The following is a 13,618-nucleotide window of genomic DNA, read 5'->3' as shown; positions in this document are numbered from 1 at the left end:
ATTGCAAAGTTTGTTTGATCTTGTGCATAATATGCATAAATGCATTTGAATCTTATATGTCAATGTAACCACGGAACTTTTTCATTGTTCACAACACTTACCTTCACATTGTTGATGTACTTTTTGTTTGCAGATGAGGACAACATTTCCAACAGCAGAAATGACCAAGCAGACAATTAATATCGCCATTGCAATGAATACTGAATGTGCTGTTTGCACTAGAAAACAAACAAAGACAATCATAATGTCATCAACACATTTTTAAAATTGCTTCCATTATTGAACACCAAGTCATACCAATTTCCACTTTAGTGCCATCTCCCAAAAATATCTCTCCACATGTGGCCACAGCACAGTAGTAAGTTCCAGCATCAGAGGAGCTGACGTTCTTAGAGAAGCGATAAACACAGCTTTTCTGAGAGTCAGATCTCTTGTCACATTCATCATGTCCATTTCCATCAGTGTAGATGATGTCTGGATGAGATTTATCTGATCCGGCTCTGAACCAGTACACACTGTGATCTCCTGGACACGTCTTATTGTCAGAGTCAGAGAGGACTAAACACTGGAGATTCATCAATTCTCCTGGACGGTATGGATCAGATACTGTTGTCCCCTTAATGACAGTATAGTTTGATGTCCTCTGAGTGTTTCCTGCGCGATACAAAACTGTTAAAAATTTGATCTCCAAAAAATTTTTCAAAGCTTAAGAACCACAGACATAGAATATAGCTCATTTCACATGCTTAATGAAAGTTTAAAACTTTGTTAAAGTAGATCACATTATTACCTTTTACTAACAGATATGTTCCACTCCATTCAGGATTAATCCAGGCTGTTACTGCACAGTGATACATTCCCTCATCCTCTTGAATTGTCCTCAAAATGGTCAGGTTGCTAATATTCTTATCAGTATTTACCTTTAATCTTGATTCAGAAAACTCTGGTGCATACTCAGGTTTTGCAGATTTCCACAGTGTCATAATTAATTTCAGAGTATCCCCGGCACGCTGCTTGTACCAGTGGAGTTTTCTACTGCTCAGCTCTTCATTAGGCAAAACACACGTGAAGGTCGCAGAGTCACCGAGTTGAACAGTGGTCACTGGAACCAATGTATCTGAATGAAATGAAAATACACAATAAATAAAATAATAGTTAGTCTATGCTGTGGAAAAGTTATAATGCATATTATCATTTCAATTTCTAAAATGACATAATAAAAACCACTTACAACCTTGATGAAGAACAAACAGTGTAACCCATAACAGGATCATCTTGACATTGTCTCTTGTTAAGAAACTTAACAGTTTCAGTGAGTGAAGGAGGTGAGATGGTCGTGATACATCAGACCATCAAATACATCTGATTGGTTATCACAGAATATGCAAAGTACACTTCCTGTCACATTGGTCTCATCCTTGTGTTTGTGCATATTACCTACTGAACTATACAGAAAATGTAAACTCAAACAACTAGATATTTGGGTAATATTTTATAGTTTTATCATTGCATCCATTTCATTTAACATTATGTTAATTTTAGATTTACATGAAAAAAAAATCCTCTCATTAAACATAACACAACCCTCTTATATGCAGTTTCATAACATTTTTTAAATTGAAATGTACAAATATTATTAATTTGTTTCAAGTATTAAAGGTTCTTTGTGTGCATACACTGTCACATTGTCTCATCCTGGTTTTTGTGCATATTGCCTCACTTTTTTTTAACAAATGTCCTTCTCTGAGTGATTTTTTTGATTAGAGAGATAGAGGTGTGGTCTTGTTTTTGAACCTTAGTTATAAAAACTTCATTTATACCTCTACTCAGAACTGTGTGTACAAACTGTACTTGACCTATGCTCACCTTTGTGTTGGTTTTGTCTCACCTGTCAGCGCAGGACAGCATTCACCATAATCATGCTTACTACTATATCAAGTTAGATGACATCATGTAATTTCCAGCTTAGCACCCAACTTTCATGTGCATATCTTTGTAATTGGCCAGGGTACTTGAAATCACCTGTGTGTTGCTTTCTAAAGTGAGATGCAGACTCACAGAGAAAGAGAGAGAGAGGAGAGAGAGCTTAAACGTCTCCATGCATGCAGTAAAGTCACAGCAAATATAGTGATACATCTAATCAGCAAAACTAAAAACTTTAGTTATAGACTTGACAGGACAGACTGAAGAAAGTCTCCAGAGGGAACACAATTCAATTTTTAGCTTCTGAATTTTTTCTAAGACAGTTCTGATGGAGCGCAGGGTTTATCAGGAGGACAGTTGCTTTACTCTAAACTATTTCACTGTATGACCTCTAGGATGTGTAGAAGAACACAGAACATTAATTAACATTAGATTAGGTTAGGGGTATAATCAAATTTGATCAAAACATTATTTTCTGCTCTCTAATTACATCACTGCCATCCTATGTTGAAAATGAGATGATAAAAAGAAGATAAGGTTTACAGTACAACCACGGTCTTAAATTACGAGTAAAATCATCAGTCCATCTGCCACTTTGGCAGATACAACAAAAAGTCTCGTGAGGTTAGCACATTGTGGCAATCATCCCTGCACACACCCAGAAATATTTACCATATAATATATATATATAAGCAGCTGGTTAGCTTACCAGCAGCCTACCGGCCTGACTACAGGAGGTAACTCCAGTGGTGTCAGAGAAGTTTGTCTATTAGATGCAAGAGTAGTCACTAGGTTTCATTTTTGTTGGACAACTTCTGTATTGAAATTCAAACTGAGTATTTTTTATTCAGTTAGCTGTAAACCCAAAGGTGAGGACTTTGTTGAGATATGGATTGAGATTTAAAATGAACTGTAGATTTTGTATTTAGCCTCGTCTGTAATACGCTGTGGTGAACCTCAAGTTCTTGTGTGCTTTGTGTTTCTTGTCAGTGGTACCTCTGAAATACCTGGTTGGTAGTGAGGTGGACTGCACCACTCTCCCAGTATCCCAGGAACACAGTCAACTGGAAGTGATTAAGATTTTCTAACCTGCATATTTTTATCTGAAGAATATAATTTAGAACAGCCCAGTGTAAATTCAGTAATAGTAACAGTAATAGTAGCAGTAAATTCTTTCATGTACTTTCAGCTGTATTTAATACTACAATTGTTGCTGGAGTTTTGACTCATACACATACTACACAAAACAAAAGTCCTCCAGTACTTTCATGTACATTTGTTGCTGTGTACTTTCTCTCTCACACACACACACACACACACACACATACAGACATTAAATGGACAGAAATAAACATGCATTCACAGTGACAAACAAATGGTGCATGGAAACTTAAGCATTGTTGTGGTTGGGCTTCAAACCAAGGTGTTAAGAAAGAGCAGCTTTCCTTCCTTCTCTTTTTTTGGCCTCAGAAAGTTTGGTTTGAGTGATGTTTTACCTGTTTTAAGAAGGCAAGAAGAACAACACTACATCACTAATTATTATCAATATATACTGTAGTGTCTAGTAGTTTAAGGGTACAGGAGGTTAGACACACACACACCTACCCATGCTAAGTCATGACTGTGTTTACTGAAGTTTTCTGTGGCTTTTTTCTTGGTAGTAGTTGTGTGTGTATGTGTGTGTGTGTGTGTGTGTGTGTGTGTGTGCAAATTAAAACAAAGATTGCAAATGTATACGGGTATAGATTTGAATGCATATTTGTTGTAGGTTTCGCATTATATACGTATACAACAACAACTTTAAATGAGCATGTTAACAGTCAATAAAAACTAAATCAATCAATTTGTTCAACTTAAATTGACCTGCTGAAGCCTTGTGCAGCTCTTCCCTCACTACATATCCTGTTGAAGTACATAGTCAGGTCTGTTCTGAGTAAATAGCCTTGATGGTTGATCAAATGTGGCGAAATGGCCAACCGCAGCCTGTCTGTTAGTGTAGCTGCTGCATGTGGTTTTACTTGTGCAGACATGTAAAAGGCCTTTATAAAGTACTGCGAGACCAGAAAGATGGAGTGGGGTTATTAATTTGAGTAGTTATCGTCTAATATTGTTTACATAGTATATTTTATTTAACATGTTTTCTAACAGGGGCGGCACGGTGGTGCGGTGGTTAGCACTGTCGCCTCACAGCAAGAAGGTGGGTTCAAACCCCAATCCCCCTCTGTGTGGAGTTTGCATGTTCTCCCCATGTCTGCATGGGTTCTCTCCGGGTACTCCGGCTTCCTCCCACTGTCCAAAGACATGCAGTCTAGGTTAATTGGCGACCCTAAATTGTCCTTGGTTGTGAGTGGTTGTTCATCTATGTGTGGCCCTGCGATGGACTGGCGACCTGTGTCAGCTGGGATTGGCTCCAGCCCCCCTGTGACCCTGTATGCAGGATAAGCGGTTGACATGGATGGATGTTTTCTAACAGATATTTTAAAAAATTGTGTCTACAACATGAAATGCTCTATGCATATTTTTGTTTGTCATGCTGCTGAGATGGAAATGTATCATGGTTAGCAGTGGTTGACAAATATATAGCAGTTCTATGAAGGTTACGATATGGTAACCCTAGTTCTAAAAGCACAGGTGAAGCCCTCTACTGGACTCTATGGGTACTACCTCCTCCAATCACACGCAAGCACTTGCCCACTGAAATTTTATCGAGAGATCGAGAGAAAGAGATGTCGGCAGGGTGGCGTGTCTGTTTATGTAACACGATTTCACTGACGGTGAGCTAGCAACGTGCCCGTGCGAGTCCTTGTGGGCACGCTAGGAATGCAGAGTTAGAGTAGACTGCTGCATTGCCCAGTTTCCACGGTAAGAACAGCTTGTTTCTGGGCTGTCACATCGTGGAAGCAGACCATTATGGCCACGCAGACTCGGCGGTCAGGCTAGGGAAGTGGACGCCTGGGCCTCACCCACCCTCTGACTTGGTTCTAACCGGGAGAGCGGCGTGGGCCATGGGGCGAGCCGTTAGCTTTGCGTCGGTGAGCGCAGCGGCGTGTTCTACACAGCTAGCAATGTGTAATGTAATGTGTTTCTAATCAACAGTTTAACATTCACAAGCATCACCATAGTGTACACAAGCATCACATGTTAGAACAGTGGCTTCGTGAACACAAGGCCGCAGGGCGAACCCTTAGCCTCCCCCAATGAGTTTGCTCTTTGATGAGAAAAGTACTAACTTAACTCTTTGAGGAATGTAATTAACATGTTTTACTCAAAAAACGGTTTCCACATTCTCAAAAGCCTTATCGTAGTGTACACAAGCAGCACAAGTAAAACAATTCAACACAACATTGTGGCAGCATCAGCAGGCCTCTCTCCATGCATAACGGTCACTTGGCCAGTCGCTCCCTTCCCCAGCCGCAGGTTGGCAGGCAGGGGGGCTTAACTCGTCCGGGCAGGACATGGGTCACCTTGCCCGGGTGCAAAGATAATTTTCTAGAATTCCCGACTACATCCGTGGAGGTGGTGAATTCAGTGAGCAGTTCGCCGTTTGTTGAAGAAAAAAGGATGCTGAGGCAGTAGAGACACTGCTATTTATACGTCACGCACGTATCAGTAGCGACTACCTATTGGTCGGCTACGTGCACGATAAAATTTTAGTGGGCGAGTGCGTGCGTGTGATTGGAGGAGGTAGTACCCATATAGTCCAGTAGAGGGCGGCGCCTGTGTGAGATAGAACCACTGATTGTCTATTAGTCTCTCTCTCTTTGTGTCTCAAAGTTAGAAAAGTGTTTCTTCACAGCAGACGTTTAAACCTGTACAAGATGGGCCGACTTGTTTCAAGGGGAGAAAAAAAGGTGATGCTAACCAAGTAAACACTCAGTCAGTGAAATCCATAAAGTGTATCATGGTCTTACGTTGGATGCCAATATATCATGGATTATAATAAAATTGCAAATTCCAGTTTTGTATGGGTTATACACACACTTGCTCTACTGTAGCTGTAGCTGCATGTAACCTTCCCTAGCACAAACTCTTAACACAAAGACTTAATTGCAGAAATGCCCAGAGGGGCTTATGTAGTTTTCAGCGGCCACTAACAGTGTGGTTTTAGATCGCAACCTGGTATTTGCTCATACGCATGCGTGATCTTATGATCAAGAAATATCCGACACACTGGGAGATAGCTTCACACAACATGGTGGAAACTAATGTAAACTCCCACAGCAACATTACAGTAATAATTTTATCAGCTTGACATTGAAATAATCCATGCTTGTTGTATGATAACATTACATTGACTGCATTTAGCTGATGCCACTTTTCAGCAACTATTTGTGTATTTTTCAAAGGAGGCTCAACAATGTGAGCACAGCTAAATGTATTGGATAATTACCAAAGTGGTTTAGTGAGTTACATTGACTATTATAAATGAGTTATCAGTAAGCTGCAGTTAGTAACATTACTGTAGTGAATCCACTGACATGACATCCACTGTGGGGTTGTCCTGTTATGTTTCAATATTGTACATTATGTGGGTCACGTTAGTTACAGCAACTGAGACAGTGAAGAAGATGTGTACCTGAGTATCGGTAAAAAGACAATGACAGTGGTGGAACCATGCTAATGTAGCTGGTTGCCCCTGACTTGCATCACTATAGACTAGTAAACAAATAGTTCCACATTTGCTTTGTACCACTGCATCATTTCTTACAGGCTAAATCAACATTTTCACATAATACCAGTACTATACAGTATTTTAATATGGATCGTGTTAGCTGGTGGAGTATGTGACAAGCCATTCTACTGTTGTATTTTGCACCAAATAATCTTAGCACCTGATCGGCTTAAGCCGGCAAGCTAATGTTATCTAACTTGAGCCAACTAAAGACAAAAAGATTTCACTTGTTTGCAGTAATGTTAGTTTAGCTGTCAAAAATGATTTTTTGGTTTTGTCGGTTCCAAGTAGGCATGGGCCATTTCCGGTTTCAAGGTATCCAATGGGATGAAAAAGTCAAGGTTATAAAAGCACAAAAATTTATGAGCAGTTTTTTATGTCAAGAACAGGAATCCCACAGATTGTGTGCAGCGTAGAGAGTAACATGAACCCTTCCCCTCCGGTTGGTGTGAGCAGTCAGTCTAGGATGGCCGAAGGTGGGGAACCCCTGAACATTTTTCCCTGTCCGTTTTTCCATCTAGGGGAGCCCCACCCTCTTCGCTAACATCAACGTAACACTATCTTCAAATGAAGTGCTAAAAGTCACACTTAAGTGTGATTTAAAAGACTAGATGGGTTATGGCGCTAAGGTCAGGAGATATAAATTTACTACTGATGACTGAGACATTACATAAAAGAAAATTAGAGGTTAAGCACTTCTTCTTCTTTTTCCAGTGCTGAAGTTCCAGCCCTTTGTCATTAACCCAAATAAGTTTACATTGTTTGCAGGATGAAACAGATTACAACACCCAGCAACACCTCTCTCTACTGGCAGTCACAGCCTGTGCACTGCCTCCCACTGCTGATTTTGTAGGAGAGTATAAGCATTTCAGTTACTTTGGTAATTAAACACATGTGCCAGTATTTCTGTAAGATAATGATAGATGTCGTTAACATGTTAATAACTGACACGCAAGAAAAACATTCAAGGAAAAACAACATACTTAAATTCTAAATATGTTTACTCACAACAGCTTAATGGCCATATAGTTTCTTTCTCCAAACAAGATTCATTCATGATGATGCAATATACTTATTTTCACTTACTCTGATCTGACTTTCTCTCTCCTGATATTAGTTTCATTGCAGGGTACTGGCTGATACTGAGTACAGATCCAAATTATTATATGGATCAAATTATGTTAATCTAGTATACAAGATTATTTAACTCCAATTTAAAATCTGTAAACCTCTTTATATTTGGTTCACCAGTACTGATTCAATGGATTGGATAGGTTTAACGATGTATCCCTATTTCCTTACTTGGTCTTTCATTTTGACTACAGAAGTTTTTCCTCAAATGGATTTTACTAACCATCACGTTTGCCTTTAACTTTTAGTGGTAAAAAACAACAATATCCATTTTAACATTAAAAATTTTACTTTGTGTATTTCTGGACATTTTTAACCTTTAATACAGACAGTAGAAACATGACAGGAAATGTTGGACAAAGACGCAACAAAGATCTCCAGCCAGACTTAGTTTATATTCGGCATCTTAACCACTAAGCCACAGGGGCGCCCCTCCCATGTGTTCATATTTGCATGAAAAAGACACAATCTATCTATGTTTAAACATATAGAAAAAACATATATACAACATTAAAAACTATAAACAGTATAACGTGTACAATACTGCCTTAAAGCCATAGGCAGTATAACAAACCCTTTCGCTCCTTACAGACTAACATTAACTGGATCATACAGCACCAACTGATGACAAACACACCTGTTAACTCTCTAATCCAACCCAAAAGCCTTGACAGCAGCATAGATCCCCTGTCTCTCCGCTGCTTTTGCATCCTTTATTGCACCATCAGCTTTCATCATGCCGAAGACGACAGCAGAATAAATCCATGTCTCCTCATCTCTCTGAGAAAATACATGAGATGGCAAATTTAAAAAGCTTCATAACTAGTTTAATAAGATTAATCCCAACTTTAAAATCCTTACCTGTTGTGTTTTCTGATAACCACTGTTTTGTTCCAGGATGACAGCGGCTGGATTTTGAGAAAGAAAATATATAGACATAAAAAAGGATTCAGTAGTTTTAATTTAGTTTTAATTTAATAGAGAACTATGAGTAACTTCTATTACCGTTCCCACAATCCCTATTTTTTGTATTCATGTTGTAAGTGAGGAAGGCTATAACAATCAGACTTATAGCCAAGACAGCACACAGCAGGAAAAGAATTGCACTGGCCTTCTGTGACCAAAAACTGGCTCCTGGAACATTATCACAGGAAATAATGAAAGTTACCAATGAATCAAAGTAAATTACTTTTACTATTCCATTGTGGTAAAATTGTTTTGTGTATTAAGAAATTCAATAATTTTCTAATCAACTGAACAATAAAACAGTTACCTTGACTGTCCACTTTAGTTCCATCTCCAAATAATATCTCTCCACATGCGGCCACAGCACAGTAGTAAGTCCCAGCATCAGAGGAGCTGATGTTCTTAGAGAAGTGATAAACACAGCTTTTCTGAGAGTCAGATCTCTTGTCACATTCATCATGTCCATTTCCATCAGTGTAAATGATGTCTGGATGAGATTTATCTGATCCGGCTCTGAACCAGTACACACTGTGATCTCCTGGACACGTCATATTCTCAGATTCAGAGAGGACTGAACACTGGAGAGTCATTGAGTCTCCTGGACAGTCTGGATCAGATATTGTCTGTCCCTGAATGACAGTATAGTTTGTTGTCCTCTGAGTTTTTCCTGCATAGTACAAAAATAATTTAAATACATCCCATAGTGACTTTAATAGTTTCACATCATATTCTGCTGAAATCTAGAAAATGGTGATTTGTTTAATCCAGTACAAGTATTCCCAGAATAAAATTTGATTGTTGGAACATTGATTGGAGCTACAATATAGACAAAGCAGATAAACTATTAAGACAATACAACTGGTGGCCTGTCAGTCAATCAGTGGGTGAAGTAATTGCAAACATTTTGGAATAAATAGATTAACTTTTTCTGAAAATCTATATGTAACCGGATGGCAACCGGATTTTTTAACATTAACACAGTGCAGCTTGAAATCAGTGTCTGAAGCATCTGCAAAACTTAATAATAGTAGATCACATGATTACCTTTTAGTAACAAATATGTCCCACTCCATTCAGGATTTGCAGTCCACTCTGCTATTTCACAGTGATACATTCCTTCATCTTCTTGGATTGTCCACAGAATGGTTAAGTTGCAATAATTGTTTAAATTGTTTACATTGAATCTCGATTCAGAAAACTCCGGTGCATACTCGGGTTCCTGGGATTTCCGCATTGTCACAATTAATTTCAGAGTATCCCCAGCACTTTGCTTATACCATAGGAGTTTTCTATGGCTGATCTCAGTAATAGGCAGAGCACAGAGGAAGGTTACAGGTTCACCAAGTTGAACTGTGGTCACTGGAACCAGCGTATCTGGATTAAATTAAATTATACAATACATTGAAATGTAAATGACATAACATTTAATGTAAACACGTTAGGATGCAAAAAGATACATCAACCACCATACATTATACATAATTTGCATGCAGATACAGATAAATGACAAAATATTTAGTAATTATTATATATAACTTACATCCTTGATGAAGAAGCAGTGTAACCCAAAACAGGATCATCTTGACACTGTCTTGTCTCTTGTTTGGAGACTTTGTGATTTTGTGAGTGAAGGCGGTGACATGACCGTGATAGGGCAGACCATCACATGCATCTGATTGGTTATCACAGGATATACAATCAAAGAGCATTTCATGCTACACTGGTCTTGTCCTGGTCTATGTAAACCTTATTATCTCTCAATCTTATCCATTCACCAAACTATTTGATGTTAAAACAGAATCATATTTTTCTGAATGTCTGGAGCTTTTTAACATTTCTTCAACATGCAATGGTTTTCATTCTTGGAAGGGTACATCCCATGTCTCGTCTCTGATTTTTCTGTGCTTGAACCGGAAGTCGTTCTGGTCTGCCTTCTTGCAAGCTGTCCCAGAGATCTTATTTCTGCTCCAAGGAGTGAACGAGAATCCATGAGTGAGGATACTCAAGAGCAGTCATCACAGAAGTCTTTTACTGGCCAACATTCCTCAGTGGATGTCAGTTATTGACTGGACGTTGCAGCTGTTCAGATTGATCTGAAATCACAGCATTACTTGAGTTTAATGCCGGAGTGAAGACAGATAACAGATTAAACTCAAATGCATCACACTTAAGTTATATTTTTGATTTGTTTTCTGATTCCTAGTTAATAATTGTGTTCTGTGAAGGACCACAAACCACATTCTTATAAGAAATTTATTAAGATTTTTATTCCGTTATTTCACACATTAACTTTTGTTATGGAGACAAAGAAAGACTACAGAGTAGGAGGGTCTGTCAATAAGAAACACTTCTCATTTATCATCATTTCCATTCAGTTACGTGAGGCCGATAATTCCTGAGCATTGACTTTGATACGAGTTAAATCATTTCAAAATATCCCTGAAATCTTTACACCCAGCAGTTGAAATGATTTAACTCGCATCAAAGTCAATGCTCAGGAATTATCGGCTGCTGGGTGTAAAGATTTCAGGGATATTTTGAAATGATTTATGAACCTTATGAACATTAGGTTTCCCTTTTTCTGCCAAAACAGGCCTGACCTGTTTGTTCTGACACCTATCTATCAGAATCAGTGGAAATTGTCCTACATTAGCTCGTCTGTAGCATTGGACCACGTGGGCCAGCCTTTGCACCCCACATGCATCATTGAGCCTTCCTTGGACCACATGTGATAGGTACTGACCATAGGTGCAGACTGTTTTGGAGATTCTCTGACCCAGTCGTATAGCCATCACAATTTGTGCTAGTAGAAATGATTCCTGTGTCTCTGAGCAGTACATAGTATGCATACAGAATGCTGACAGCTGGTCTTGGCATCTCTTGATGATGCAAGGAAATGTCAGTGCTCAGTCAATCACTGCTAGTACAATAAATGGGGATGTGGACATTGTTTATGTCAAGGTGCAATGTGAAAGATATGGCCAGAACTTTAAAACATTCAGAAAATTAACACACATTATCAACACAATGAAGAACTAACAGTTGTTGCAAAGATATCTACTCAAGTTAGCATGTTAACCAGCTAGCCCTGTTAAGTAACACCGCTTTGTACCCCAAGAAGCAAAAGGCCGTTAGTATTGCAGATCTATTCCTGTAGTTTTAGCTGGGTCACCTAACTTTTTCATTTGAATATATAAACAAAATAAACAAGAAAGGAAATATTTTTACACCTATTTTTAAAAATACAATCCAATATATTCTGAATTCAAGTTTATTTTTTTACTAATTAAATAGCTTTAAACTCATCGTAAAACACACTTCATTTAACCTCAACAGCTCTGGTAGGGTCAAAATAAACCCTTAACACAGTAAGATGTGAAAATATTCTGGCTCTACACTCTGTGGCAGCTTCTCTGATTCCCGAGCTCACTCCTCTCCCACTTAACACCTCTCCTGTTCCTGCCTGAACACACTGTGTCTTTGTCGTACCAGGAGTCAGAGTCCTGGTTGAAGTCTCTGTAATACATCGTGGTACTGTATTGACTGTGTTCACAGCAGGTCCGGCCATGTTCCCTGGAAGGTAAGCAGTTGACAGACATTATCTATCAAATCATCAAATTATGACCTTCCCACTCTGTCAGTCATCTGTTGTGAAACACATGTGCAGGGAGAGCATACCAGACAGAGTAATATCCATCGTACAGTAACTACTTTATTTATATTCAGTTGGACAGAAGCCTATTGCAATATGCATGATGTGAAAGCACACACAGAAAGTCATGCAGATATGGGCAATATTTTAAAGAAAGCTTTTACTTAACCTAAAGACATCCTGGGTCCACATACTGTATTTACAGTGGGGAACTCTGACAATCTGATATTATGCAGCATACATACAAGTCCAGAGTCTGTAGCAACAAAAACAATACTATACAGTTAAATCAATAGTTCCTTAACAAAATTTTGTTTATGAATAAGACACACACACAGTGAAATATAAATACAAACACAGAAGAAGTAACAACTGCAAAATGTAACATAAAAGCTCTGCAATAAATACTTTGTGTCTTGCTTCGTGCTTTCTATTTTTTTTAAAACTAGATATGAATTTTAATAAATTTATGAGAATTAATACCCAATTATGAATTTTAATATTTAAAAAATACATTAATCCATAAAAGCTCTCGTTAAAAAGGGCACCACCGGAGTCGTTATTATCCTAGAGTCTCCGGACCTCTAGGTAGCTTAATAATTATACAATTATTCACCAGATCAGTTAGTTAATAATCGCTCAATTATCTTAAATCAATCAGTCAGTCTCATATCTAAAGGGTCAATTCTCTTGGCAGGGACGTAGAAATAGGCAACACACACAATTCCTTGATTACAGTGAAACTAACTAAAGCGATATAAAAGGGTGGTTAAATACATCAGGATTTGACTCATACGGCAACTAACGAATGCAATTAGATGATAACTCGGTTAAATTTGTCTAGCGGTATAAAGATTCCATATGCTGGACTAAAGAAAAATGGATTAGCAACTATTGGACGTCACTGACCACAGAATGTAGAGTTTTGGTCTTACTGCTTGCGTTTCTTCCCGCCGGGTTGATGGTAAACGGCCTCACACTGGCAGAGTCCGTGCATTCAGGGAAATGCTAATCGCTGGTTAATGTCCCTTTGTCATTTTAACAATTCAGGCACCGAAAAAATTAGCTCGGCTGTTGTCAAAGGTGGCCAGTTTTACGATCAACTGCTCTGGAATAGCACTTAGAGAAAGTGACCTCTCCAACCCGCCTTCCTTTTGGGTCTCTTCAGCTGTCTGTAGAGGGTTGATAATTAACCCCCCTGGTCTCAGGGAGAGGGAAATAGTTTTGAGTAGTTCAAATTTATTTAATATAAAAAATGCACAAATCCACACTGT

At 38.6% G+C, this 13,618-nt stretch overlaps 2 protein-coding genes across 2 annotated transcripts; both read right to left on the bottom strand.

Moving 5' to 3' along the window:
- Positions 1–62: 62 nt before the first annotated feature.
- Positions 63–1,333, bottom strand: LOC119889436. The gene is made up of 4 exons (XM_038700376.1): positions 1,232–1,333; positions 791–1,117; positions 298–654; positions 63–218 (listed from the first exon to the last, which is right to left on the bottom strand). Exons 1-4 carry the CDS (start codon positions 1,272–1,274, stop codon positions 82–84), a joined length of 864 nt encoding a protein of 287 aa, XP_038556304.1. The 5' UTR covers positions 1,275–1,333; the 3' UTR covers positions 63–81.
- Positions 1,334–8,102: 6,769 nt separating this feature from the next.
- On the bottom strand, positions 8,103–9,908 carry LOC119889437. Its single transcript, XM_038700377.1, has 4 exons — positions 9,737–9,908; positions 9,000–9,359; positions 8,588–8,634; positions 8,103–8,506 (listed from the first exon to the last, which is right to left on the bottom strand). Exons 1-4 carry the CDS (start codon positions 9,804–9,806, stop codon positions 8,375–8,377), a joined length of 609 nt encoding a protein of 202 aa, XP_038556305.1. The 5' UTR covers positions 9,807–9,908; the 3' UTR covers positions 8,103–8,374.
- Positions 9,909–13,618: the final 3,710 nt, after the last annotated feature.

The sequence above is a fragment of the Micropterus salmoides genome, unplaced genomic scaffold (assembly GCF_014851395.1).
Source record: "Micropterus salmoides isolate LMB-PRFRI ecotype aquatic unplaced genomic scaffold, ASM1485139v1 Ms_hic_scaffold_5, whole genome shotgun sequence".
Taxonomy (NCBI): domain Eukaryota; kingdom Metazoa; phylum Chordata; class Actinopteri; order Centrarchiformes; family Centrarchidae; genus Micropterus; species Micropterus salmoides.
Note: the sequence above shows the minus strand (reverse complement) of the source record. Positions and strands in the feature narration are given on the sequence as shown.